This window comes from Uloborus diversus, chromosome 1 (assembly GCF_026930045.1).
Source record: "Uloborus diversus isolate 005 chromosome 1, Udiv.v.3.1, whole genome shotgun sequence".
In the NCBI taxonomy this organism is placed as follows: Eukaryota; Metazoa; Arthropoda; class Arachnida; order Araneae; family Uloboridae; genus Uloborus; species Uloborus diversus.
The window spans coordinates 104,721,812-104,747,352 of NC_072731.1; the positions used below are offsets into that span (position 1 = coordinate 104,721,812).

Genomic DNA, 25,541 nt, shown 5'->3' on the forward strand with positions numbered 1-25,541 from the left:
CTTAGTTAGTAGTTTCATATGTATGTTAAAAAGGAGTATTTAGTAAATTTGAGGTTATACTGGCAATTTATAATTTTGATAGAATGCCTATTGATGTATTTTGCCTCCATTTATTTTTCCCTCAGAAATAATGACATTGATAAGGACTCCAATGGAGGTGAGATTCACAGAGGTGAGGCATTTTCCATTAATATAGGCCTAATAGATGCATTTTTCGGGGATTTTTTTTTTTTTCCTTTGTTGCTACAATCTGCACATGTTAAGCATATAAAAACATGTTCACTTCATTTTTTTACATTAATTTACCTTCCTGAAATTCAAGTTCACGAAGGTGAGAAGTCAGAATGACCACATTAAGTTTTTAAAGCAAAATCTATCTTGTTTTTCGACATATCTCGCAACTTCAACTGTGGCTGAAAATAAACAAGGGGGCTCCCTTGTATCAAGGAAAATAAAATTTGATGTCAATACTGCCACATGTTAATGACGAATAGCATTTTGTGCTTAGGTAATGGAGGTGAGAATTTATTGTGTTACATGACTCTTTGTCCTACTAATACGAACTAAAACATAACACAAAAAAAAAATTAAATATACTTAAACAATTAGTATTTGAGACACTGCGACATGCCACGGAGTATATGCAATGTGAGAATTCACATGTTGTGAACCAAAAATATTCTAAAATAAAAATAATTATTAAAAAATTGTTACCAGGTTTCAATAGATATAATTTTGATGAAATTGAAAATCATTGTTAAATGAATTGTTTTTTAAAGTTTTTACTGTAAAAGGCATGTGACAGAAAAGTTACACTTTTTGAATGACCCATATGAGAAGTAGATGCCAAATCTAATAAAAAACTACACTTTTCTGTCTCTCCTACTATAAAAGTCATGGCAACCGAGATTTTTTAATGGAAGCCAATTTACACTTTTCTCCTCAGTCCCTTTTCTAGTGACCAGACCATTCAGAACCAAAACTTGCTACTTTTATTTTGCTGTCCTAGGCATAATGATCTTTACCTTTACATGCTAACACACAACACTTTTCTTAAATGTGCTAAAAACCACATTGTCATTCATTTTGGCAGAATTGCTTTCACTAAGAGAATTTTTCAAGAGTCAGTTTTTGTTCAACATTAATTTCTCGGCATTTACAAGTCTCTGTGTAGCAAAGTCCAAACTAAGTTCTCAGTTGGTTGATTCTTAATAGCAGACTGTATCACATCACATTCTGAGGAAAGTGTCATCAACAAATACACAACAATGTCAATTTCTTTAACTTCCACTCTAGGAAGTTGCAATTGATGGACAACGACAACAATTTCACAAATATGTGTTGTATTGTGCATTCATTTCTTTTCTTCATTGTTGCAAGTCTTTTCCTGGCAAGAATTTAAGTAGAATAAAGAAATGAGAATTGAAGTCTCATATGTTCATTTCAACTTATTCCACATTGCAGACGTTTCACTCGCCAATGTAATCGGCAATTTGTAATCCATTCATGTTAACACTAAAGTATAGGCTTTTCTTCTCACCTTTTTTTCCTCCTGGTGTACTCATTTTCTAAATATTTACTCATTTTTAGCATCAAAAACAGCTTCAATATGATAGCTCCTTATCAGAATATTTTTCCCATTAAATGATTCTAAGCCATATTTTATCCTATATTCTGAGATAACCCAAGGGCGCCCATATAGGGGGGCTCTAGCCCCCTCCCTTAGAAATGAGAATTTCCTTGCTTTTAATGCTCTTTTCTTTGCAAAATGTGCAAAAATTTCTTTTCCAGCCATTAATGAATAAGTTATTAAAAATGTCAAATTTTAATATCTCTAATCTGTACTGAAATCGTTTTCCATGGAGAAAATATTCTGCTAAAGCATGGGGAAAATTTTTGAGCCCCCCCCCCTTAAAATTTTGCGTATGGGCACCCTTGAGATAGCCACTGCTTACTTGAGCAATCTATTTACTATGTAATATTTTCTCCAACTAAACATTTTTCCAAACCATGTCTGCTGTCAATGTGAGCTTTTAAAGCTCAAAAAATTTTCTAGAGGTCGATGAAGAACTTAAAATAAACATTTTTAATAAGAAGGCCTAGATATGATAAAACAAGAAACTAAACAAGTATTACAACAGACAATGGATTTGATTGGACGTCGCCCATTTTCACTGCAAGCGGCGCTACACAGAGCCCCTGCATTGACCAATCAATGGCAAAGTATTGGAAACAGTGGTGCCCTGTAGCACCCTCTTTGTTGCCATGGGTTTCACTGATTGCTATGGTCTATAAGAATTAAGTAGGGCCATGCTTCAGCAATGAAGTATTGCCAGTCAAAAAATTTTGATCTAAGACTGAATTCCTACTTTTTGAAATCTAAAACAAAAATTTTACCCCCTTTCTTCTGAGATAAATAAATACCTTTGTGCTGAATAGTAAAGAAGGAAAAACGTCAAAAAATCACAAATTGCAGATTAATGCAGACACTTGTTTCCGCATTACAGGGAACTCCTTTTTCAATGCAAAAAGTAATAAGCTTATGGATGAAAAGACATCCAACAAAAGCTAAACACGTGTCAGCATTAATCTGCAATTTGTGCTTTTTTGACGTTTTTTCTTCTTTACCCCTTTCCTCTGTTTATTTCAAAGCCTTTATTTGATGTTTGACTACTTTGCCTCACCAGACCTTATAGTTAATTTAATACTAACAATAAATATCCTTAATTCCAAGCATAAGGACCCCATTTACCCTTGTTGCGTATATGTATATTTTGATTCTTTTAAGGGTATAAATAATTGTTTGGGGATTTAATTTTATTTACAGCTCCAATCAACAGAAAAAAAGAAAAAACAGTGAAGGTACCTGTGATGATGGTTACAATGAAACAATCCATAAAAAGGTGAAAAAATCTGAAGATAATGTTAGGTAATTGCTTTTTTTTAATAAAAAATTAAAAATAAATTGTTTTCTCAAATTTGTTCATATTCTCAATCTTGTGTATGAATTCAATGATTGCGACAAGTGTTGTATCAGTCCTCATTCTATCTCTATTATTGTAGACTGCCGAATATATTAGGTATGTTGTTGTTGTCTTATTCCTCCTGTTCTAGCCGCTAGGCTAAACCAGGTCCACGAGTCCTAAAACCTTCAAAAAGTCGAAAACAAGAAGAGGACTAGAATAAATGTCCTCCCTGGTAAGGCCAACGCAGTTCAACAGATGTTCTAGAGAGTCCTGTTGTGAGTTGCATTTGGGACACATCAAATATAATTTTTGCCCCTTATCAAAAGAAAGACTCTTGATATAACCACTTGCAAGTCTACTAATAGCTGACTGGATAGCTCTATATATTAGGTATGTACAACCTGCATGTCGCTGCATAGCGATGTGCTGCCCTTTAGTGCATTTTTAAGGGTTTTTTTTTTTTTTTTTTTGGAAGAAAAGTTTTTTGAAAGAAAATTTTATTTTAGAAAATTAAAGGAAAACTAAAAATAGCTTATTTTGACAAGATCTTAAATGAGTAGCAGTCCCAGGGCCTACTTACCCAAAAGGATCGGGAAACTTGAGCTTCCCTTCAGGATTTTTAGGGAGCCCAAATATCACTAAAACTGTGTTTTATCACTAAAACAGCACAAATTTGTGCTGTAATTGGCAATTTGTGCTTTTTTGGTGTTGTTTTTTCTTACTTAACTCTGTTTATTCTACTGGGCTCACTTAGCATTAGTCAGTGTTGTATCAATGTCCATAGAATGTTTAGAAATTTTTCCCCGAAGAAAAAGTGCAGGGCCCAAAATAAAACCAAGCTTACCCTCATTTCAGACGTTAATCGGACCCTTGCAATCACTCCGTAAAAAAAATGAAAAAAGAAAAACTATGCAATTTTGAAAAAAAGATACATGTTTTTGATATTTCAGTGTTTGAGGGTTGTGTTTCCAACTTAAATGTAAAAAATCCACTTCATTTGGCATTTACATGTTGATTACATGTCTTGGCAAAAGTTTCTTCGATGCTACGTGTCAAGCATAGCATTATCATTTATCTGTAGTTTTTCAGCATTCTTTTAGCATTGATTTTTAGGTTACGATATGTCTTATTTTTTAAATATTACACAATACAAGTCATATGGAGCAAGAATACATACATAATTTTTAGAATAAATACATTTTTATTTAATTGCATGAATCAGCATTTCATGCATTTCAAAAGAGTCCAAAAAGCATATTTTAACCAAAACTTCATATACTACCTAATTTGCTTGAGTACTTAAGAGTTATTGAGATAGATTATGTACCATTGAAGTGATACATAGTGTAAAAATATCATAACACTAGAATATTTAAATGAAAAGAGAAAAAAATAATTAAAGAAGTCCATGAATACTAAGAGTAGGCATAAAATTGTGCTTATACCTAGTTTTTGCATCCCTGATAGACGATGCAGTCAGAGCAAGAATAGAAAATACATAAAATTATGACAACAGATAATACCTATGTGTGTAACTCTGTGCTCTTATTTTTAAAAAAAAAAAAAGCTAAATTTTCTCCTTTCAAAGAACTTTTTTGATCCCAATATAGTAAAAGAAGTCTCATGTATGAATGGTGGAAGAATCAATAAAAAATCATTTTTATGAGTCTTCAGTATTAAAATATGTTAAAAGAGTATTTTCATTTAAGTTTATACTGAGGCTTTTAATTAAAATGATTTTTTTTCCTTTGATGTAAAATTGTATTCCTAAATACATTAAACCAAGATAAATAATGTCTACAATAGAAATCAAAATGATTTTCTTAAAACCTACTTGTTCTTTTCTATAATTGTTGTCACTAATACATTAGGTAAATAAATTACATGATTTGTAACTTTTTTTCAATTCTTTAAACAAAATATGCGTTGATCTTTTGATTTTTCAAGTTGTATAATATACATTAGACTTATGATTCATTTGTAGATACTGCAAAATACTTTTCATGTTTAAGAATTTAATTTACTTTTATCTTATATATTTAAACGAGCAATTCTTGTGGGTATGTATATATTTCGTATCTCGAAAACAGCTCTAACGATTTGGATGAAATTTTGGATTTAATTGTAAATTAGCATTCTAAGTTGATCTACATCAGTGTTTTTTCTGTAAAAACGCGATTTTTTACAAAAAAAGGTTTTTTAATACAAAGTCTAATTGATTTAAGCCTTGAAATAAAATGTGAGTTGACGCATCAGGTAGACGATTTGCAACCATAACAGTGAAAATTTGTCTCTTCTCGCTTTAAAGTTTTAAGCTTGCTTAGGGTTGCCAGGCTTGGCTGATATTGGCCACTTTGGCTAATTTCAAACACACTTGACTGAAAACAAATTCAAAATCATTATGTAAGTCGATGTAAGGCTTTTTTCTTTTTTAAGTGAAACTATTGCTTGACCATCCTACTTTATTTTATTTATTTATTTTCTTTCTACACTTCAAATAGTTTAACATGTTTTTTAACCCATTCTTTGCCCCGGCCGATACAGGATCGGCCGCGCAGTTTGTGTTAATACTGCCCAGGCTGATTCAGGCTCGTCACAAGAAAATGGTTCCTAACTGCCTTCGACGAACCTGTGTCGTCACGGCGTTTCTAGCAGTTTTTGCCTCGGCCGAATATGTGTCGGCGATCCTTCCAGGGGCAGAACCCTGTTATTGCGCTTCTCTGTTGGGTTCTGGTGCTTTTAGGGGAGCGGTAATCAAGCTCTTTTCCTTAGACAAAAGGGATGTAACTTATAGTATTTCATGAAACTTGTTGTAATTAATTTTATTTTACTAAGATATTAACCTTTCAAGTACTCCTGTGTGGGAAACGTATAATGCTGCAAATAATCAGGCATTATATTTTTATCTTTTCGTGGAAGCTTTGTTTCTTAGCATTCTGGCATTTGAACTCCTGATGAACAAGTGTGGAAATATTTCCTTACACATTTAACAATATTTCTATGCCTGAATAAAGCAAATAAACAGATTTTTTTTTTCTTGTTATCAAAAATCCACCTTCTTACACAAGCAACCTTCACTAAATTGTTCAAAATCCTCAAATTTTATAATTTATTTTACACAACTTTTTTTAAATTATCTTACACATCTTAATTTTGTACGAGTATGTTTTTTTTTAATTATAATGTGTTTACTATGCTTTTTATTTATTTGTATACTATTATTATTTTTTGTTATTTATTTATTTTTAAATCGTGATATTTTCAAACTTAAATTTTAACTTTTTATCTTCGCGGCATCCTTTGATGGATTTTTAGTGATACAGTTTTGAATATTTTTAATTTTACAAACAAAAATTATGATGACCGCATTGATTATACGTAATAGTTGACCATGCAAAACATAAAATATATACTACAGTACAAATGAAATTATAATATCTTGAGTTCTTTTCGCTTTACTCATACGAAATGAAACATTCATTTTCTCCCTTTCTTTTTCAGATTTTATTTATTGTTTTAAAATAGCTCCAATGTTTTAATTGCACCTTCATTTATGAGATTTTAAAAATAGAAATAAATATTTGGTTTCTTTTCAATAATCAAGTTGCCTTAATTAGTAAATAATCCTATGAAACTAACTAAAATTTATCCAAATATGTTTTAAAATAAGAAAAACAATTCGACTCGATTTCAAGCAAGATTTTCTTTTTTTTTCTTCTGAAGACATGTTCTTAAATACAAGCAGTAAAGCTTGCTTTGAAATTCCTTTCTGATTCAAACTGTTTTGTTGTAAGAAAATAATGTGGAAGGGTTGACCGCAAGACACCAAGGGGGACATCTCCTTAGGGAATCCGCCCAGGCAGTCTCTGTTATTCCTCTCTCAGCTTGGGGCTTTTAGTTGCATGCACAAAAGTATCCTTCAGGGAAATAGGGGATTAGCCGCAAGTTTTGATCTTTTGTAATCATTTATCTTTAAAATACTTCCCACGCTTGAGCAACTGATGTCTGGGCACTCAGAAGGGATTTAAAAGTCATTGCAATTACGATAAAAGAACCGAAAAGCAAAGAGATGTCTCTGTGTTTATTGGTCGTTTTGAAGGGTCACAATGTATCAAAAGGCACCGAAGAATACTTTTTATCCGCTTAGAAAATCATTCCCACAGTTAAAGCGTTTTTGTCCATTCAAACCCCTTACCTTGCTCGCAGGTTGGATCGATCAGTCAATTGTTTGAAGAATGTTTTGTTGAGCCCTTTTGAAAGGTAGATCATCTTACATTTAACAGTTTTGATTTCTTAAGTGTATAAAAAGAAAAGAATGATATACTGAGATAAAAGCAAAAAGAAAAATAAATCAATAAAATAATTAGTGTTATAAAAATAATTGCTTTTCGTCCTATCCTCTATTGTTTATTATTTTCCCGTTATGTACTGTGTAAATTTAATGAATATTTCAGCATATATTAACAACCTTGTATTTTATTGCACTATTTAATTCAATGCCAAAAAACTAATAAAGCGAAGCGATTTTCGAATGCAAGCTGAACAGCAAAAACAACATCAAAATCCCGAGAGCAAAATGGGGAGAAAAACGCTATTACAACGTAGCAAAAAGCAACTCCGTTCGTTATCTGCGGCATGCGCGTTAAGGGGTTTCGGGCTGATTATGGAATGGGTTAAATCACGCATCTAAATTTTATTTCGAAGAAGCGTATGTCTTGAGACTGTTTATGTTTTGTTAAGATAGTTGTTATCATTTGTTGGAATGGTTTGTGGATCATCAGTTTGGATGGATATCATGCTGTATGTAGCATTTTCTGGCGTAAAGTGGCCAACTACACTAAAAGTACTTATTCAAAAAAAAAAAATCTCGATTGGGATAAAATCGTGAAACACATCATAGTATGAAAGGAAGTATTCCGTTAAAAAACCGATTTCACCACAGCAAAACTGGCTCCAAGGTCAAAATATTTTAATTACTGATAAGAAAATTGTATTGTAGAAACAAATGTGACAGATAGTTTAAAGCAAAATTTTGATTTAATTACAGTACCCTGGACGACCGAGCCTCGCTCGGCTTTAAAAGAATTATTTTTTGTCAGCTCGTGTTTTTCTAAGGTTCAATACTTTTCCAAATATGCTTGAAAAGCTTCACGTTAACGAAATATTAAGCACTCGACCTTCTTAACACTAAAGTACCAAACAAAGAAGATTCTGAATGTAATTAAATCAACATTTTGCTTTAAACTATCTGTCACATTTGTTTACACAATACAATTTTCTTGTCAGTAATTAAAATATTTTGACCTTGGAACCAGTTTTGCTGTGGTGAAATCAGTTTTTTTAACGGAATACTTCCTTTCATACTATGATGCCTTATTTCATACTATGAGTGTAGTTGGTCATTTTATGCCAGAAAATGCTACATACAGCATGATATCCATCCAAACTGATGATCCACAAACCATTCCAACAAATGATAACAACTATTTTAACAAAACATAAACAGTCTCAAGACATACGTTTCTTCAAAATAAAATTTAGATGCGTGATTTAAAAAACATGTTAAACTATTCGAAGTATAGAAAGAAAATAAATAAATAAAATAAAGTAGGACGGTCAAGCAATAGTTTCACTTAAAAAAGAAAAAAGCCTTACATCAACTTACATAATGCTTTTGAATTTGTTTTCAGCCAAGTGTGTTTGAAATTAGCATTCCTGATGCATCAATTCACAGTTTACTGCAAGGCTTAACTCAATTAAACTTTGTATTAAAAACCTTTTTTTTTTAAAAAAAAAAGGGTTTTTACAGAAAAAAACACTGATGTAGATCAACTTAGAATGTTAATTTACAATTAAATCCAAAATTTCATCCAAATCATTAGAGCCATTTTCGAGATACGAAATATATACATACCCACAAGAATTGCTCGTTTAAATATATAAGATTCAGAATCTTCTTTGTTTGGTACTTTAGTGTTATAAGAAGGTCGAGTGCTTAATATTTCGTTAATGTGAAGCTTTTCAAGCATATTTGGAAAAGTATTAAACCTTAGAAAAACACGAGCTGACAAAAAAAAAATTTTTTCAAGCCGAGCGAGGCTCGATCGTCCAGGTACTTTTTTATTTATAGCAGATAGCTATGATTACGAGGAAATTAATTTGCAATAATTTATTATTGGTTATTTGTAATTAATGTCTGAACTATCCCAGTGAATTATTTCTTTGCTTATTTATACCAAGATTCATTTACATATTGTTATTGTTTAACAGTTAAAGACTTTCTAACAAATAATCTCTTATAGAAATCTATAAGTATGACAAAATGAAATGACAAGATTTTACTCTTAATTATTCAATCAATTATGAAGAAATGAGGTACAAATATGAATATATAACATTCCTTAATAATTAATTCATAAAATCTTCATAATTTTCCTAAAATAAAATTGTTTTTCTTTTGCAAAAAATAATAAAAACCAAATATACCCAGTTTAAACCAAAAAAACCTTTGGTTTAATCCATAACAACTTTTTTTTTTCAAAAAAATCTGTTTTTATACCAACCCTGTGCTTTAAAATCAAAACTCTTTGGAGAGGGCAATATCCCCCTTCAGCATTAAAAATGCCAGGGGAGGGGGAGGGAATACATGAATCTTTACTTAATTGAAAAATCAAAAAACCCTACAATGATTGTAATTACATCTACCCAGTAATTTTGCTTTAAAAATATTTTTATTTTATTTTAGTGTACTAGAAAGTGAGAAGAAAAAATCTGAAAAATGTCTTGAATGTAAATTGCCTACAAAGGACTTAGTTCTTTTCAATGGGCTTTCAGGTGTTGAGGTGAGTTTGGTTTCTTTAGCTTTCATGTACTTATTATTTGCTTTTCAATAACTTTATTCTCTCTTTGTTTCTTTTTCCAGGCAGCTGATGAATCTGTAATTTTAACTGATAGCAGGCTATCAGTGCATGAAGAAGGTAATTATGATGACTGTGATATATCAGAAAGGCCACAGTACACAATCACAAGCTTTGCTGTCTACGACAAACATATGCACCTGGTCAGATTTGATACTGGTCTTATTGAAAAGAATATTGAGCTGTTCTTTGCTGGTTTCATTAAACCAATTTATGATGATGATCCGAGTGAACAAAGTATGTAATTCAGTCTTATTTAAACTTTTTCCTGTAAATTATCTTGTACTAATGCCTGTGAATGCTGATTTCAGTTACCTATGCCCTACAATCACTGATATCAGAATTTTAATACTGCGATATATTGCTCTCTAAATATTGATATTTTCAATATATCGATGGGGGAAGTGGGTTATGAAGCAGATTATACCGCAAAAACTTTTGAAGAAATTACTTTAGAAGAATTTAAGTCTTTTTATTAGTGGGTCGTAGTTCTTGGGAGGGAAAAAGGGGGCTTGGGAAAATTGAGCAATACTATCGCAATTGGTGGAGAGGGGGAACCACTAGCTACATCATCTGCACATTAAGATCTGCAACAGAGAAACGCCATCAGACATCTTGATAAGTTAATATTCCATCGGTTTATTCAAATGATAATAGCTAAAAGAGGCATGCCCATTTGGGAGGGGGACTCATGATGCTGAGTGCATCATTAAAATTATCAGAGAAGTTATTTTAAAAGGTGTTCAGTCTCTTCAATAGAAGGTTGCGTTTTGCAATAAATTTGAGGGTGCCATCCCACTTGGGGGGGGGGGGGCAATTCTAGCTATATCATCTGTTTGTTAACATGACTGAGGCAGACAATGCCATCGACATTTTTTGAGAAGTTTGTTTTATAAGGATTTTAATCTCTATTAAGACTGGGTGATATACCAATATATCGTAGTATATCAATATATATCTATTACCGCGTTAACGATATTTAGATTTCTATCCGTCCAGTTTATCGTTTGAAACGGAAATACGGGACATAATTACGAAGAAATTGAAATACTAACTCATAATCTTTGATAGTTCTATGTAATGGGTGAGTGTTTGAAATTTCAAAAAATTATCTGCATTCTTCAATCAGTAATTTAATTTTTAATTATACTAAAAGGAAAAATTAACAGAGCCGCCGAAGGTCAAGGTGGGCCCAATGTCAGTTTGGTCTCCGGATCCCATCCCCCTATAAAGCTTTCAAAAGTGGGACCCTTCTAAGGACTGTGCCCCTAGTTTCTGACAAGGCTGATATGGCCTCTTGTGGGCCCTGAACAATGAATGCGTGTTGGTTTAAAAAGCATCTTAATGCAACAACTAAAAATTACCAGGGCTCCCAAATGGTCCGCTTTTCCCGCCAAAGTCCGTTTTTTAGGGTAAAGTCCCGCTTTAGACCGCTTTTTAACATTTTGGTCCGTTTAGTCCACTTTCGTATTGTTTTTACTAAAAAATCAGATTTTAAAAATTTTCATTACATTAAAAGATACTGTGTGCTGACTTATGTTAAGCCCGAACACGCCGCCGCGGCGCCGTTTTTTCTATTGAACTTGACTTTCTGGTATTATTTCGCTTTTCGCTTCAGATTGACATCATTACTCCTCCTCCCACCGCTGTAACATGGAAATCTAGCAAATGGAGAAGTTTGGGGAAAGAGTTATGACGTGAAATCAAAGCATTTTGCTACTGATATTTTTCACGGGTTCGTAAGCACTTGAAAAAAATCAAGAATGTTTTATCAGTGCAATTTTCTGAACTTGTGTTCAATATGTAGCATCGCGAAAAATTACTTCCTGTGTTTGCGAGTTCAATCTTTTTGCATCTTGTTAATATTTTGATGTTTTTGACAATCAGAAGTTACTTTAACATTCATTAACTTAGATTAGCTTATTTTATGTTTAATTACAATAGATAATAAACTTTTTTTTCGGAACCATGATAACATCAAACTTTCTTGGACTTCGCCGAAAATTGCTTGCTGGGTTTTGAGATATCTATCGCTTTGCATCTTGTAAATATTTTGATATTTTTGGCAATCAGAAGTTATTTTGACACACTCCACCATAGATTAGCTTATTTTTTGTTTAATTTTGATAGATAAGAGACTACTTTTTTTTCGAAACCATGGCAACATTGAACTTACTCGCACTTCGTGATTTTTTTGCATCTTGTTAATGTTATGATATTTTTGGCAATCGGAAGTTATTTTGACATAACACCTCCTTAGATTAGCTTATTTTTTGGTTAATTTTAATAGACAATTAATTTTTATATTTTTGGTACCATAGCAACATTGAACTTTCTCGCACTTCGCGAAAAGTGCTTGTCGTGTTTGAGATTTCAATCTTTTTTGCATCTTGTAAATAATTTGATATTTTTGTCAATCAGAAGTTATTTTGACACACTCCACCATAGATTAGCTTAATTTTTGTTTAATTTTAATAGATAAGAGACTACTTTTTTTTCAAAACCATGGCAACATTGAACTTACTCGCACTTCGCGGAAAATTGCTTGTCGTGTTTGAGATTTCAATCTTTTTGCATCTTGTTAATATTTTGATATTTTTGGCAATCGGGAGTTATTTTGGCATACGCCACCATAGATTAGCTTATTTTTTGTTTAATTTTAATAGGTAATAAACTACTTTTTTTTTTCGAAACCATGGCAACATTGAACTTACTCGCACTTCGCGATCTTTTTGCATCTTGTTAATGTTATGATATTTTTGGCAATCGGAAGTTATTTTGACATACGCCATCATAGAATAGCTTATTTTTTGTTTAATTTTAATAGATAATAAACTTTCTTATTTTTGGAACCATTGCAGCATTACACTTACTCAAACTTCGCGAGGAATTGCTTCTTGTCTTTGAGATTTCAATCTTTTTGCATCTTGTACATATTTTGATACTTTGCGCAATCGAATGTTATTATCACATATGCTATCCTAGACTAGCATATTTTTGTTCAATTTTAGTCATGTTTAGTTTTAGAGAATATTCTTTTTTTTTTTTGGAAATTATGCCAACAGTGAACATACTTCGCGAAAATTTGATTCTCTTGTGCAAGATTTCAATCCTTTTGCATCTTGTTATTATTTTAATTTTTTTTAAAATTGGAAGCTGTTTTGACATGTGCTACCTCAAATTTTTTTATTTAATTTTATTTTTAAAAACTAAAAAACTTTGTATCCTTATTTTTTTAAGTACTCATAATGAGTATTTTCAATTTGAAAATATAGCTCTATGAATCTAAACTTACACATGTATTTATTACATTAAGTTATCCAGTAAAAGGCAGGCTCAAAATGTACATTCAGTGTATTTATCGCTTAAGCAGCATTTGTATATTTTTGGGTATGGTGACTTTAATAAAATTTTCTTTCTCACTAATTTTTATATGTACTTGAAGACAGTTACAATATTTTTTTGGTGCCCGAACAAATAATACATACATATGAAGAAATGATTTGGATACTTAGCATACTAATAAATGATTTGCAAACCTCTAATATTTTTGAACTTAGTCAGTTAGTAGCGTAGCCAGAAATTACCTCCTGCTTTGGTGTTTGGTCATAAACTCTCATATGTATATAAACTTACCATATTTTGGCTGGACATATGTGTAAAAACCAAGGGCTGTGGAGGGGGAGGGGGACCTCCTGGCCTCCAAACTATATCTTCTTGTCTTGTGGTACCTTATATCAAAATGAATTCTCTTTAAACTGGTTATGTGAAAAATTTTGTAAACTACTATGTACTAAGGTGTTTACTGTAATAACTGTATCTAAAAGGTCTTTATTAGGTATGCACTGATTGATCGGTCACTTGGGTGATTATTTTTAACTAGCCAGTTTTTACCTGTTAAGTGATAGAAAATTTATTTTACAATTAAAGTTACTCTGTAAGATGGTCAGTCACATGCTTGCTTGTCACCCCCCCCCCCCCCCCGCCCCCATCCAAATGTTTGTGTGAATAATATAATTCAATGGATAAGAAGTTCAGATGTACAGAAGGTGATAAGGATTTATCATTAAAAATCATTATTTTGGTTAATTAACGAATTATCTTCACGTATTTATTGCCAGACAGCTAATTTGCCGTTTGGTGCTACCCTTGGTTTAACTATGAATGGTCCTCCCAAGGTCCTCTTTTTAATCCTAACTGGTCCTCTTTGGTCCCCTTTTTGATTCAAAGTGGTCCTCTTTTACCCTTTTCTATGGCTAAAATGTGTTGGGAGCCCTGAATTACCCAATTGAGGTATCAACACGATTCATAATTCTAATTAAACATACACCATTGATATTAAGCTGAATAAAAGGTTTGCGACAAATGCTGAAAAGAAATATTTGTATTTAAAAAAAAATGAAAAACAAAAAAAAACCTAATGAGACTACTTTTGTTGTATATATATCTCACTAGCGGGAGTGCAACTCATGCCTTTTGGACCGCATAAGCTGAACAAATACAACTTATAAGTCCCGAATTAAGAGGGAAAAGTACTTATTCAAGTACGTAACCACTCAAGTACGTATACCAATTTTAAATTGTTATCACTGGCAGCCCTGACGGAACAAAATTGAAACTGAAACTTCCAATATCCCTGTTGTCACCAGACAGTTTCTATGCATGTGCAGACATAGTGTTTTTTGTGTAAGTTCTACGCATAAACAAAATTGAAGTTGAAATCAAGGGCTTATATAAGGAAGGGGCTGAGGAGGCCCGGGCTCCCTCCAAAATCTGGGGGGGAAATCCAAAAATGAAAGTATCCATTTTTGGTTTTAGTTGCTCACAAATAATTTCCAAACTTTTAGCTGCAGAAATAATAATAATAAATAAATAAATAAATAGTGATAATGATACTTACAACACGTTAGATGAGAGATTTCTGAACTAGGTGCTGCAGGAAGTTGCGAGGGGTGCCGCGAAGTGCCCATAGTGACAATAATATGTATATAAAACTAGATTTGGATGCTGTGAGAAAATTCTAATTCTTCAAAGAATGCTGCGAATCGTTAAAATTTGGGAACCCTGCATGAGATGGCAATTGGCAATGGTGTTCAGAAGGGGTCAGGGGATCCGTACCCTTTACTCAAGAAAAGAACATGTCTTGGGGAAGCAAAGTTATTTTCAGAAAAAGTCAGTTTGAAAAGAAGGGTATTCAAAATGTATCTTTCGTTAACTCTCGTCTCCTGCAAGAAATTTAAAATAAGTTATAGTTGTTCGGTTTTAGTAACAATGGAAATAGATGTCCTAAAAATGCATTTAGACATCAATTTCAAAACATTTCTGGGGGAGGGTCCCCGTACCAACACCCTTTCACTAAGGTTACTACCAAAAATAGTCTGAAATTGTGCCTTTAAGATTTCAACTTTGAAAAGTTTCGGAGGAAGAGTCCTAAAACCTTATGTCTAAACGTCTCCAAAGATGACCTGAAATGGTGACTCATGATCCCCCCCCCCTCCTGACACAAACACATGAGAATCCTACTGTAGCTATAGTATTAGATCATAGTTATAGCATTAGACATCGCACTTATTGGGGATTGGCAGCCCTAGCATTATTATCTATACATTAATATCTGCAATAGATAAAAGCCTACGGATTAAAATTACGGATTGAAAATTATTGAATTACGGATTGAAAACTAAATGTTCCAGCAATTTATTCTAACAATAGCTAAAGCTGGGATGCTCATTTGAAGGGGGGGGCATACGCTGACTATACCGTTTTATAAAGGATTTTAGAATCTTCAATAGGGGAGCGTTTTTTTTTGGGGGGGGAGACATTTGGTAAAATTGAGGGGTGCCATCGCACTTGGGAGGATGGGCTTCCCTTACTATATTATTTGTAGATTTAATTCTGCAATAGAGAAAGCAGTCGATCATTTTGAAAGGTAAATATTTAAGAAGTTTATCCAAATGAAAACTGCTAAAGCAGGGATATGCCCATGGGGAGGGGGGGATGAGGCAAACTATAAAACTGAAATTATCAGACATGTTACTTCAAAGGGATTTTATTGTCTTTAACAGAGGATCCCGTTTTTTTGGAGGGGGCTTGGTAAAAAAGAGGGGGGCGGCGCACTTGGGAAGAATTGGCATCCCTAGCTGTAAAAGTTGTCAGAAATCTTGATCAGTAATTATTTCAGCAATTTATTCTTATTTGGGGTTAAATTAGGGATGCCCTTGTGTAGGGGGGGGGGAGGATCATGAGGCAGACTTTACCGTTGATATTTTTAATGAAGTTATTTTAAAGGGATTTTAATCTTTTATGAGAGGTCGTGTTTGTTTTCAGTGGGGGTCGCTAAAATTGTGGAGGTCTTTTTTTGGGGGCAGAAGGGGGCGGAACTTAGACCTATATTTATGCATGTCAAGATCTGCAATTGATAAAAGCCCTTGGACATCTTGATAAGTAATATTCCAGTCATTTTTTCTAATAATATTCATTACAGCAACCCTTCCCCCGTTCATGTGGTGAGGGGGGTCACAGCACAGGCCAAATTGTTGGTGTTTTTACAAATGGTGTTTGAAAAATGTCTTTATGAAATAGATCAGTGAATTGATTTTTTAGGAGGGGGGAACATCCATATTTAAATCATCTGTACATTTTTTTTTTCCTTTACATAATTTGCAAAAACCATACAAGTTCAGAAATGCAAGTTCATTTTGGGTTTTCTACGAAAATCGATGTTTCCCAAAAAAAAACGGAAATCTTAATATATGCTACCTAAATTCTGCAACCTGCATTTGATAAGTCATATAAAATAAACTATCGGATCTTGAATGAAAAAGATATAACTCCGAATGTTCCGATGCCATTTCGAAAGAAAACGCAATCATTATTTCTTTGAAAACAAACTCGCGATCGTCGAAATCGAAAGGCATGCAAACGGCTTCACTTCTCGATCTCCCTAACTAACCTACAATGTCTGAAGTTCTCAGATGTGCGGAATTATTCATTCAATCGAATGAATTCTGTCTCTTAGATTCTATCTGAATTTCTGAATGCAACAAGTGAATTCTCTTAGGGCAACCCTGGTTTCAAGGTTTCATTTCGGCCGGGTGCTGCATTCTAGAAAACGCTTGTTGCGCCAAAACTGGTGAGATACAATATTTTTGTTCTGCAAAGCACGAAAATACTCAAATTTTGCTCGTAATCAGTACGGAAAAAGACATGAAAATCCGTAAAATGTCTGGGAAATCTGAAAGAGTTGGCAGGTATGATTCACCCATTAAGCACAAAAAGTCATTATTTTAATTAGTTATTAGGTAAGTCCGGTTCGATGATATATCAGACAGATTAAAATCTGAATATCGTTACCGTGGTAATAAATATATATCGATATATTACGGTATATCGCCCAGCCCTAGTATATAATCTTGTACAAATGGGACTTTTAATTGTTGATAAGTTTCACACTTTAAAAAATTAGTCACACTAAATATTTTCAACAAGCTTAATTTTAAAACCAATTGGAAAATATTTATTACGATTATATGATCATAAGATATTAGATAAAGGTTGAGTGTTTCAAAATATTGGTCAGTAATCCAACCACTATAGAACAATGTGAAGCAGAATTTACTAGTTAATTTCTTAAATATAAGGTTGCAGTGCAACTCTTATTTAATGCTTTAGTTGAGTGTTTTTAAATGATACTTTATCATGTCTCAATTGGTTGCAGAATTTAAAATTCTTTAAATCATATGTGCAAGAAAAATCTTTATTGATGTGGATGATGCTTTTGTAAATAGTAGCCAATTAAATGCAGTATGTTGATGATCGATGCTGTCCCCTGTTTTTTCTTGTTCATTGCTTCATGTTTTTGAGGTAAAGCAATTTCTTTGTCAGTTTACATGTACCGCATAAGTATGTAAGAAAATTTGGTTACAATTATTTTTAAAAATATTTAAACTCATGCATACTAATTGAAATTTCTAATGAATAATTGCAATTTCTATATAACTTGATTAGAATCAGCTGTATGAATAAGTTTTGCTATGGTATTTAAATGTATGTATTTGAGTGTGTACATTCAATACATTTTTAATGTAAAATATTACTTTTATAAATTCTATTTTGATATTTTCTCATGAAATACAATTTTACTAAAAGTATAGTTACTAAAAACACATACTTCCAACATTTGTGGCTTTAAATCATTTGAAAACACAAATTTGCCAAATTGTTTGTTTTTTTAGATGCCATTAATCTAACAATGAAATTTAACTGATTTCATAGTCATTGATCAAGGTTATTTACAGTAATCCATGATTCTAAACATGCTAAAAATTATTAAAAAATAATTAAAAGCTGATTTTTTTAAAAAAAACTCATAAACCTAAATGTGAGGCAGATGCCCATTACTTACACCATGGGTGCAAGACCTTCCGTCTCAGGACGGATTTCCGTCTTGACAAAATTTCCGAGACGGAGGTCGGGATGGAAAGAAATTCAATGACTTTCTTTTAATTTTTAATGAAAAAAGAAAAATTGAGTGTTTCAAAAATATGCTTTAATATTACTGGATCGTTCCATAACCACGAATTTACATCGACATTCTCTCGGTTTTCCGCCATGTGCTTGTTTTGTTTGCAACGTGCTTTTGGAGGAGTGGCTTTTCGGCTCGTGCCGTTTGACTTTTTTTAGGTATAGCTTTGTTATTTCCAACTCACTGCATTGCAAACCGAGTAGTTGCTCGCTATTCTCCCTGATTTTTCGAAGCAATCGGCTCTAATTGAAAATTTAGCCTTTTCTCATGCTATTTTCGATCATCCTTTCGTTTTTTTTTTTTTTAATTTGTTTTTTTTTTTTGCAAACTTTACACGCATAAATGAAAATTATGTACGCTCTTAAAATGTCTTAAAAGTTGAATCTGCATCACCAATTGAAAGTGATTGCTGACAAGATGAAATATTTTCGCCACAGCAAAGGGCGTCCACATACCAGGTAAAACAGAAACTATCAAAGATTTTGAAGATTTTAATGAAAATGGGAATTTTGGAAATAATCGGGGGGGGGGGGGGGGGATTTCAAGCTGGTTGGAAACACCGATGGGCAAACCGTTCCTGCATTTTTGACAGACTTGAGGAATCACTAAATTTTAATGTCATTGAATCGAACACTCGCTAGAATGGAAATACGGGTGGGGGAAGGGGGGGAGAGAGAAAGGAAAGGAGAAAAATAACGGCAGCACGAGTTTGCGAAAAAAAACGCTGCTCTTGCAAAGAGGGTAATCTGTCCGCAAATTAACCCACGATACTGAGGTCTTAAAACGTTGATATCTTGGACAATCTAAGGGGGGGGGGGGGGTACTCACGGGTTACAGTATAAAATATCGAAAAACTGAATTGAAAATATTTTTGAAGCTAGGAGTGGTTCGATATTTCTCCACTGCAAACTCTTAAAAATTTAAAAGTCAAAAGTTTTAGACTGTCTCTGATGATGTAAAAGTGGGTTTTAAAAAAGAATCGAAGATTGGAGTTTTAAAAACACTAATTTAGGCATTCTTTTTTGAATTTATGAGAGATGGTTTTGGTGTTTTAACATGAAAATGTTTTGTAGCTGATGTATTAAAAACTATTTGAGGCTATACTTAAATGACTTAAGTTAAAGGGCATTTGCGACCCTCTCCCGAAAAGTTTGTAATTGAAGTCTTAAATCTTTTAGGCTGTCTTTGGCAATGTCAAGAGGGAGGCCTCTCTTTAGGCGAAATTCCGAAACTGGAGTCTTAAAAGCGCAACTTTGGACGGTCTTGGGGTTCGGGGTTCTCTTTTCCCAAAAAATATTCAAAGCTTAAGTATTCAGAACTCGGCTTTAGGTAATCTTTGGAAGACTTAAGAAGAGGGAATTCGAAGGCTTTCTCTCAATACGTTTTAGAATTTAAATTCTAAAATCTTCGGTGATGAAAAGGGGGAAACCGCAAATTTAAGTAAAATTTAGTGAACTTATAGGAAAGAGTTCGGGGGAGGGGAGGTCTCTCTCCCCGAAGTATTGAACTGCTATTTTTGAGTGAGTTAAGAGTTAGGGAATTCAGGGGTTTTTCTCGAAACATTTTCGAAATTGAAGTCTTAGAACTTTGGGTTGTCTTTGGCGATGTGTGGAAGGGAGTTGCTCTCTCAATAGAAAAATAAATCTTAAACAAAAACTTACGCTACGTTTAGTAAACACAATGAGAGGGGGGGGGGGGTTATTCCGCACCCCCAGTCCGAAATATTTTAGTTTTTGAAATTTTAAGAGCTTTGGTTTGGGCTATCTTTGGATGACTTAAGGGGGAAGGGTGTAGGAAGATTTTTTCAAAAAGTTTCCAGAATTAAAGTATTAAAATTTTTAGGCGGCCATAAATCATGTTTATAGGTAAGAGGGGTACTATTCCTACAAAACATTTTAGAAACTGAAGCTTTAAAATTTGAAATTTAGGACATTTGTGGTGAACTCAGAGGAAGGGGTTCGGGAGTTCTCTTCCGGAAATTCTTTGATGCTGAAATATTTAAAGCGCCACTTTAGGCTATATTTGAGTGCCTTAAGAGGGATGTGATTCGGGAACCCTGCCTGGAGTTAGGATTCAGTTCCCCTATTTCTTTTTTTAATTAATGAATGTTGGAAAGGGTACCTTGTTTAAAAAATACATCTACTTCACTGAAGCGATTTTTTATTGCTAATTTCACCACCTGTTATCCTATAAAAGAATTCTTTTTCAAATGAAGACTGTGGGGGAATGATGACAGTTTATTATCATTAGTCGGTCTTACCCTTCCCCCACCTTACCTTCTTTTCTAGTTTGTTGGCGCTACCTTGGGAAGACTTTCGAATCAGAACTGATTTATGATGCAAAAGTGAAAATCTTATGTCCTAAGCGATTTTATTGTTACAACAAAAATGTTTAGGATCGGCAAAAAACTAATGGTGGGGTGCTGCAAACGCTTTTATCCCTTACATTATCCAACATCGTCTAAAATTGCGTTTTTGAAACTTCAATTTCGAAACATTGCCGAAGGAGGGTTGCTGAACTCCATCCCTTCAGTAGTGCATTCAAAAAGAGTATAAACGTTATGAAATTTAAATTACAATTTCGTTTTTAAATCTTCGATTTCGGGAAAGCCCATAGCGTCTCCCCCCCCCCCTCTTTCTTTAATATTTTTTGAAGGTTGCCCAATATTGTGATTTTGGGACTATCAGTTTGAAATAATTGATGTAAGAGTCCCTGAACCCCTCCTTTCCCTGAACTTCACCAAAAAGGCCTACCACAACGTTTTTTGGACTTCAATTTGAAAAAATTTCTGGGGGAGAGCCCCCAGACCCCCCCCCCCCTCCCCCTTTATTGCCGGATTTTATTTTTTTTAGAATTATGATGTCAAAACACTTAAATATTGCAATTTTAAGGCTTAAAATTTAAATCAAACAGATTGCAAAACTGGCATTGTTTTAAGATCTGCAACATTTATACATACAAATTTTTCCTTAAGCCCGTATGTGGGCGGGGGGGGGGGGGACTGAAAATATTTTCCGTCTTGAACACATCACCAAACTTGCACCCATGACTTACACATCCTAAGTTATAAAATTCATTCCAGGTTAGTTATTGTCTCATAATAAAATATTTTCTATCTGCCACATGTGTAAGCGTTGTCATCCTATTTGAAATTCAGATGCAAGTTTTTGTATTTTCAGAAAAAATTCCTTTTTTTTTTCATTCTCATTCCAAAAATGTTTTAACTGCTAACGTTAATTTAAAAAATACACATTATACTGAAAATATTGTATGAAAATAAAAATATTATACCTTATGAAGCATAATATGCTTACATAATATGCTTCATAAGGTTTATGTATTCATGCTGCATGCATTTATTGTTCGTTCCATGCTAAAACTAAATATGTGCAGCAGCAGAAAGTTCAGTATTGGCCAAACTGCACATTGTGCTGTCACTACTTGAAGTGATATTGTTTACTTACCAAAAAATAAATAAAAAAAAGCAAAATGTCAGTAAACTGACTGGTTAAATGGGTTTTCATAGAAAAAAGTTTTGGATAGTTGAGCAGGTGGCGACAGATCAGGGAAACATCAGAGAATATTGAAAAAAATAACAAAAATTCTGTGAAATTTGGTAAAATGAAGAAAAAAAAAATATTTTTTCTTTGCCAAATTAAGTACCCTAATTCCCTACGCATTTTCTGCCAATTGTTTGTTTTTAAAAAGTAAAATTAATGAGGTGTGATTATACACTGCCATATATTTGTGCATCTTTTTTCCTCAAGGGCCAAGTATGGAATCTTAGTATGAACTTCCTAAGAATGCGTCTGTCTGTAAAGTTTATTTTACATAGCTGGAATTTTCCTTCCGCGAGTTCCATGCTGAGTAGAATAAATACCCCACAGGCAAAGAGGAAGCCGTCATTGATGACTTAGTTCCCTTGACTTTATTCATTGTCTTGAAGTAATTAACATACTGTTTACTGTAATCATGATTTCAAGAAAACAATCTTTTGTTTTTTAAATTAATAATGATAAAATCTTAAAAGTTATTACTTGGCGTTTTTAATTTAATTGCTAAAATTGAATATTAATATAAAAATCAACTTTTTTTTGCCATTATATTATCCGCTGTCACCTCAGATTACACAAAGGGGTCTTTTTTTTTTTCTTTTCAGACTTTAAAACTCTTTTATTTTAAAAACATTTACATATATAATTTGAAATCAATAATTATTTTTGCATTTCAATGTTGTTTCTTACTAAAGTAATCTAAGATTTTTTTTCGACAAATAATAAAATCATTTGAAAGTGAGTTAAGTACTTAAGTAAATATTTTTATTATTTTTTAATAGCTAAATGCTATGCTCATTTATTAAAACCTAAGTTCTTGAATAGGGAATAGCTCAATGTGACTGGTTGTTAAAAGGTTTCAATTTGTTTTACATAAATATATCTATTATTTACGAAAGTAAAACTACATTACTTCTATGCTTTCACTATTACTTGTTATTCTTGCAGCAACAATTCTGCTGCTTGAAAATTCAGTTCAAGATTATTTATGAACTTTTTAATTTTATCAAGATTAGATATGTCTTTTAGAGTGGTTTTAATAATTTTAGAATTTTAATGTTAACTAGTTATTTAAAGTAAATTACTTGATTTATATTTCCTATAACATTTTCTCTGTAGATAATTTAATGTACTATTTTTACTAAAAAAAAAGAGCATCTTTTCAAAATATTTTTTTAATTAACAGCTTAAGCCGTTTTAAACACTGTATTTTATTTATTATACACTGGTTTTCAAGTAGGGCAAAAAAAAGAAACCATTATCACTGGTAATGTAAATTTGGTGAGCTTAATCAGGGAAAAGTCAGGGAACTTTTTTTTACAATTTCTGTCGCCACCCTGTTGAGGTTTCTACTGTGTGTATATATCTGTAGTGTGTGCAGTATTTTTGACTATTAATCTTTTGCCTTTTTGTCCAAGCACAATCAAGTTGTGATGGTCTGTAGTTAGGGCAATCCTAACCTGGCAGCATTGTAATACTGATTAAGATCTGCGTAGCCTTCACAATGCTGCCAGTTAAGTTTGCCCCAATTATAAACTGCTCTTGGGCAACAAAAGCAAAATGCAATGGCAAAAAAGTGCTAAACTTTTTTCTTTCTTTAGATGGAATACCTGGAGCTAATTTAGGTCCAATAGTTGAATGGTGGGTATCTGGATTTGATGGTGGTGAAAAAGCATTAATTGGTTTTGGAACAGGTAAGCTTAATGTTGCTGATACATCTTTTAAAGTACTGTTAAAAGATTTTTTCTTTTTCCGTATTAATTGGAAAATGTTGTGGCTCAAAATCTATATTTTCACAATTGTTTCAAAGGTCCTAATTATATTTTTGTCATTTCTGACTGAATTCTGTACATTTTACCTTATTTGTAACATAGTAAAAAATAGCACACAACGTAAATATAATAGTATCTGATGGTAAACATGTTCTAAATACAGGGCTGTTCCATTTTAGCCAGACCAAAAAAAGCCGGCCAGCTTTTTTTGGTTTAAATCGGAGGAGCAAGGAGCACACCCATTGAGCCAATGTGAGATAAAAGAGTAACACGCGTGGAAATGAGTATAGCTTGTTTTCTTTTGTTGTGTACTGTGCTGTTTACACTTATACATGTTGCTGGACGACAAATCTGCTTTTAAACTGTCCAGTTCTCAAGTCAAATGTTTGTACTTTTATTCAAAGACCTAAGTTAAGATACCTAAACCTAAGTTCATTCTTTAGTTTGATCATTTGCTGATAAGTGCCAAGAGAGAGATAGAATTTTCTTGACTATTAAAGATGTCTAAGCGGAAGCTAAAAATCTTGAATTTAGATAGTAAAGTAAATCTTACTTGTGACATTGAAAGGAATCCGGCAATCAAAAAGAGATATTGCATTAAAATATGGAATATCTCCACTTTAAAAGAAAAAGAGAAACTTCAAAAACGGTACCAATCCATGAATCCAAATTTGAAACAAATGAAGATGTGCACCTTTCCAAAAGTAGAATCAGCTCTATTCAAGTGGTTCCAACAGTATCAAAATCAAGACCATACCATTCTTATAAGTTGGTCTTTGCTGTGTGAGAATGCAACGGATTTCGCTATATTACTGAACATAGAAAATTTCCACTGCAGTGCTGGATAGCTGTAGAAGTTCAAGACCAGACACACTTCGTCTTCAGAACTCTTCACGGAGGAACTGTGCTTATTCTGCTTAAAAACTTTTTAAGTTTTGTAATTTTGTCTGTTATATGTGCAGATTAATTAAAACATTCGATGGTTTTTAATATTAAAATGTCAAAAATCAGAACAAGCGGTAAGTCGAAGTTTTTCATTGGTCCCTTTAGATTCGAGTTATCGCAAATTGATTGTATTTATCAATATGGATGTTGTGTATATTATATATTGTTTTTGATCTTTAGTAACATTCAGGTTTTTTTTTTACATAGCATTTGCAGAATATGTCTTGTTGAGGCCCCATGAAGAATATGAACAATTCCTGAATCCTATACTGACAAAAATCTATTTAAGTAAAATAGTTATTGAACAATTAATTGAAAATTGCGAGGCATCGTATGAGGATCTTCTAAATAAAATTCAGACAACAGCACCAGCATTGGGGCATGGAGCGTACTCAGAAGAAACCTTATTGCAATATGCAGAATTTGTTGTTGATCAAATACAGAGTTATGATTCAGCTGCAGAAACTATTGATACAATTCTAATTACAGCACCTTGCATTAGAACTTTGATAAGTCTAGTTGGCATTAAAATTGGAGCTCAGTAAGTAACGTTATTTTTAATCTTTTACATTGTTTCGTAACTTCGAATTTTATCATTTGCATAATCGAAATTCATCTTTATTTTTATTAACACTAACTAAATAACTTGAGCATTTCTTTTCAGATATTTTCCAGCTTTTTCGGTTACTGCTAAAGAATTTTAACATTAACTTCAAAGAAAATAGGTTAGTTCTCAAAAGGTGGGAACAAAAATGTTAATTCTGAGCAATTTTTTAAATTATGAAATTTTACATCAATTTTGTTTTTATTGCATAGTATGTACACCTAGAGCATCATTTACAAACAAAAAGACAGCAGGTATT

General features: G+C 32.8%; 1 protein-coding gene across 1 annotated transcript in view; it reads left to right on the plus strand.

Moving 5' to 3' along the window:
- Positions 1-25,541, plus strand: part of LOC129234173 (DNA (cytosine-5)-methyltransferase PliMCI-like) — an 84,752-nt gene that overhangs the window by 5,524 nt on the left and 53,687 nt on the right. The window contains exons 5-9 of the mRNA XM_054868088.1: positions 2,828-2,929; positions 9,712-9,808; positions 9,889-10,120; positions 23,563-23,655; positions 24,886-25,219. Coding sequence (XP_054724063.1) covers positions 2,828-2,929; positions 9,712-9,808; positions 9,889-10,120; positions 23,563-23,655; positions 24,886-25,219 — 858 coding nt within the window. The remainder of the gene's footprint in view (positions 1-2,827; positions 2,930-9,711; positions 9,809-9,888; positions 10,121-23,562; positions 23,656-24,885; positions 25,220-25,541) is intronic.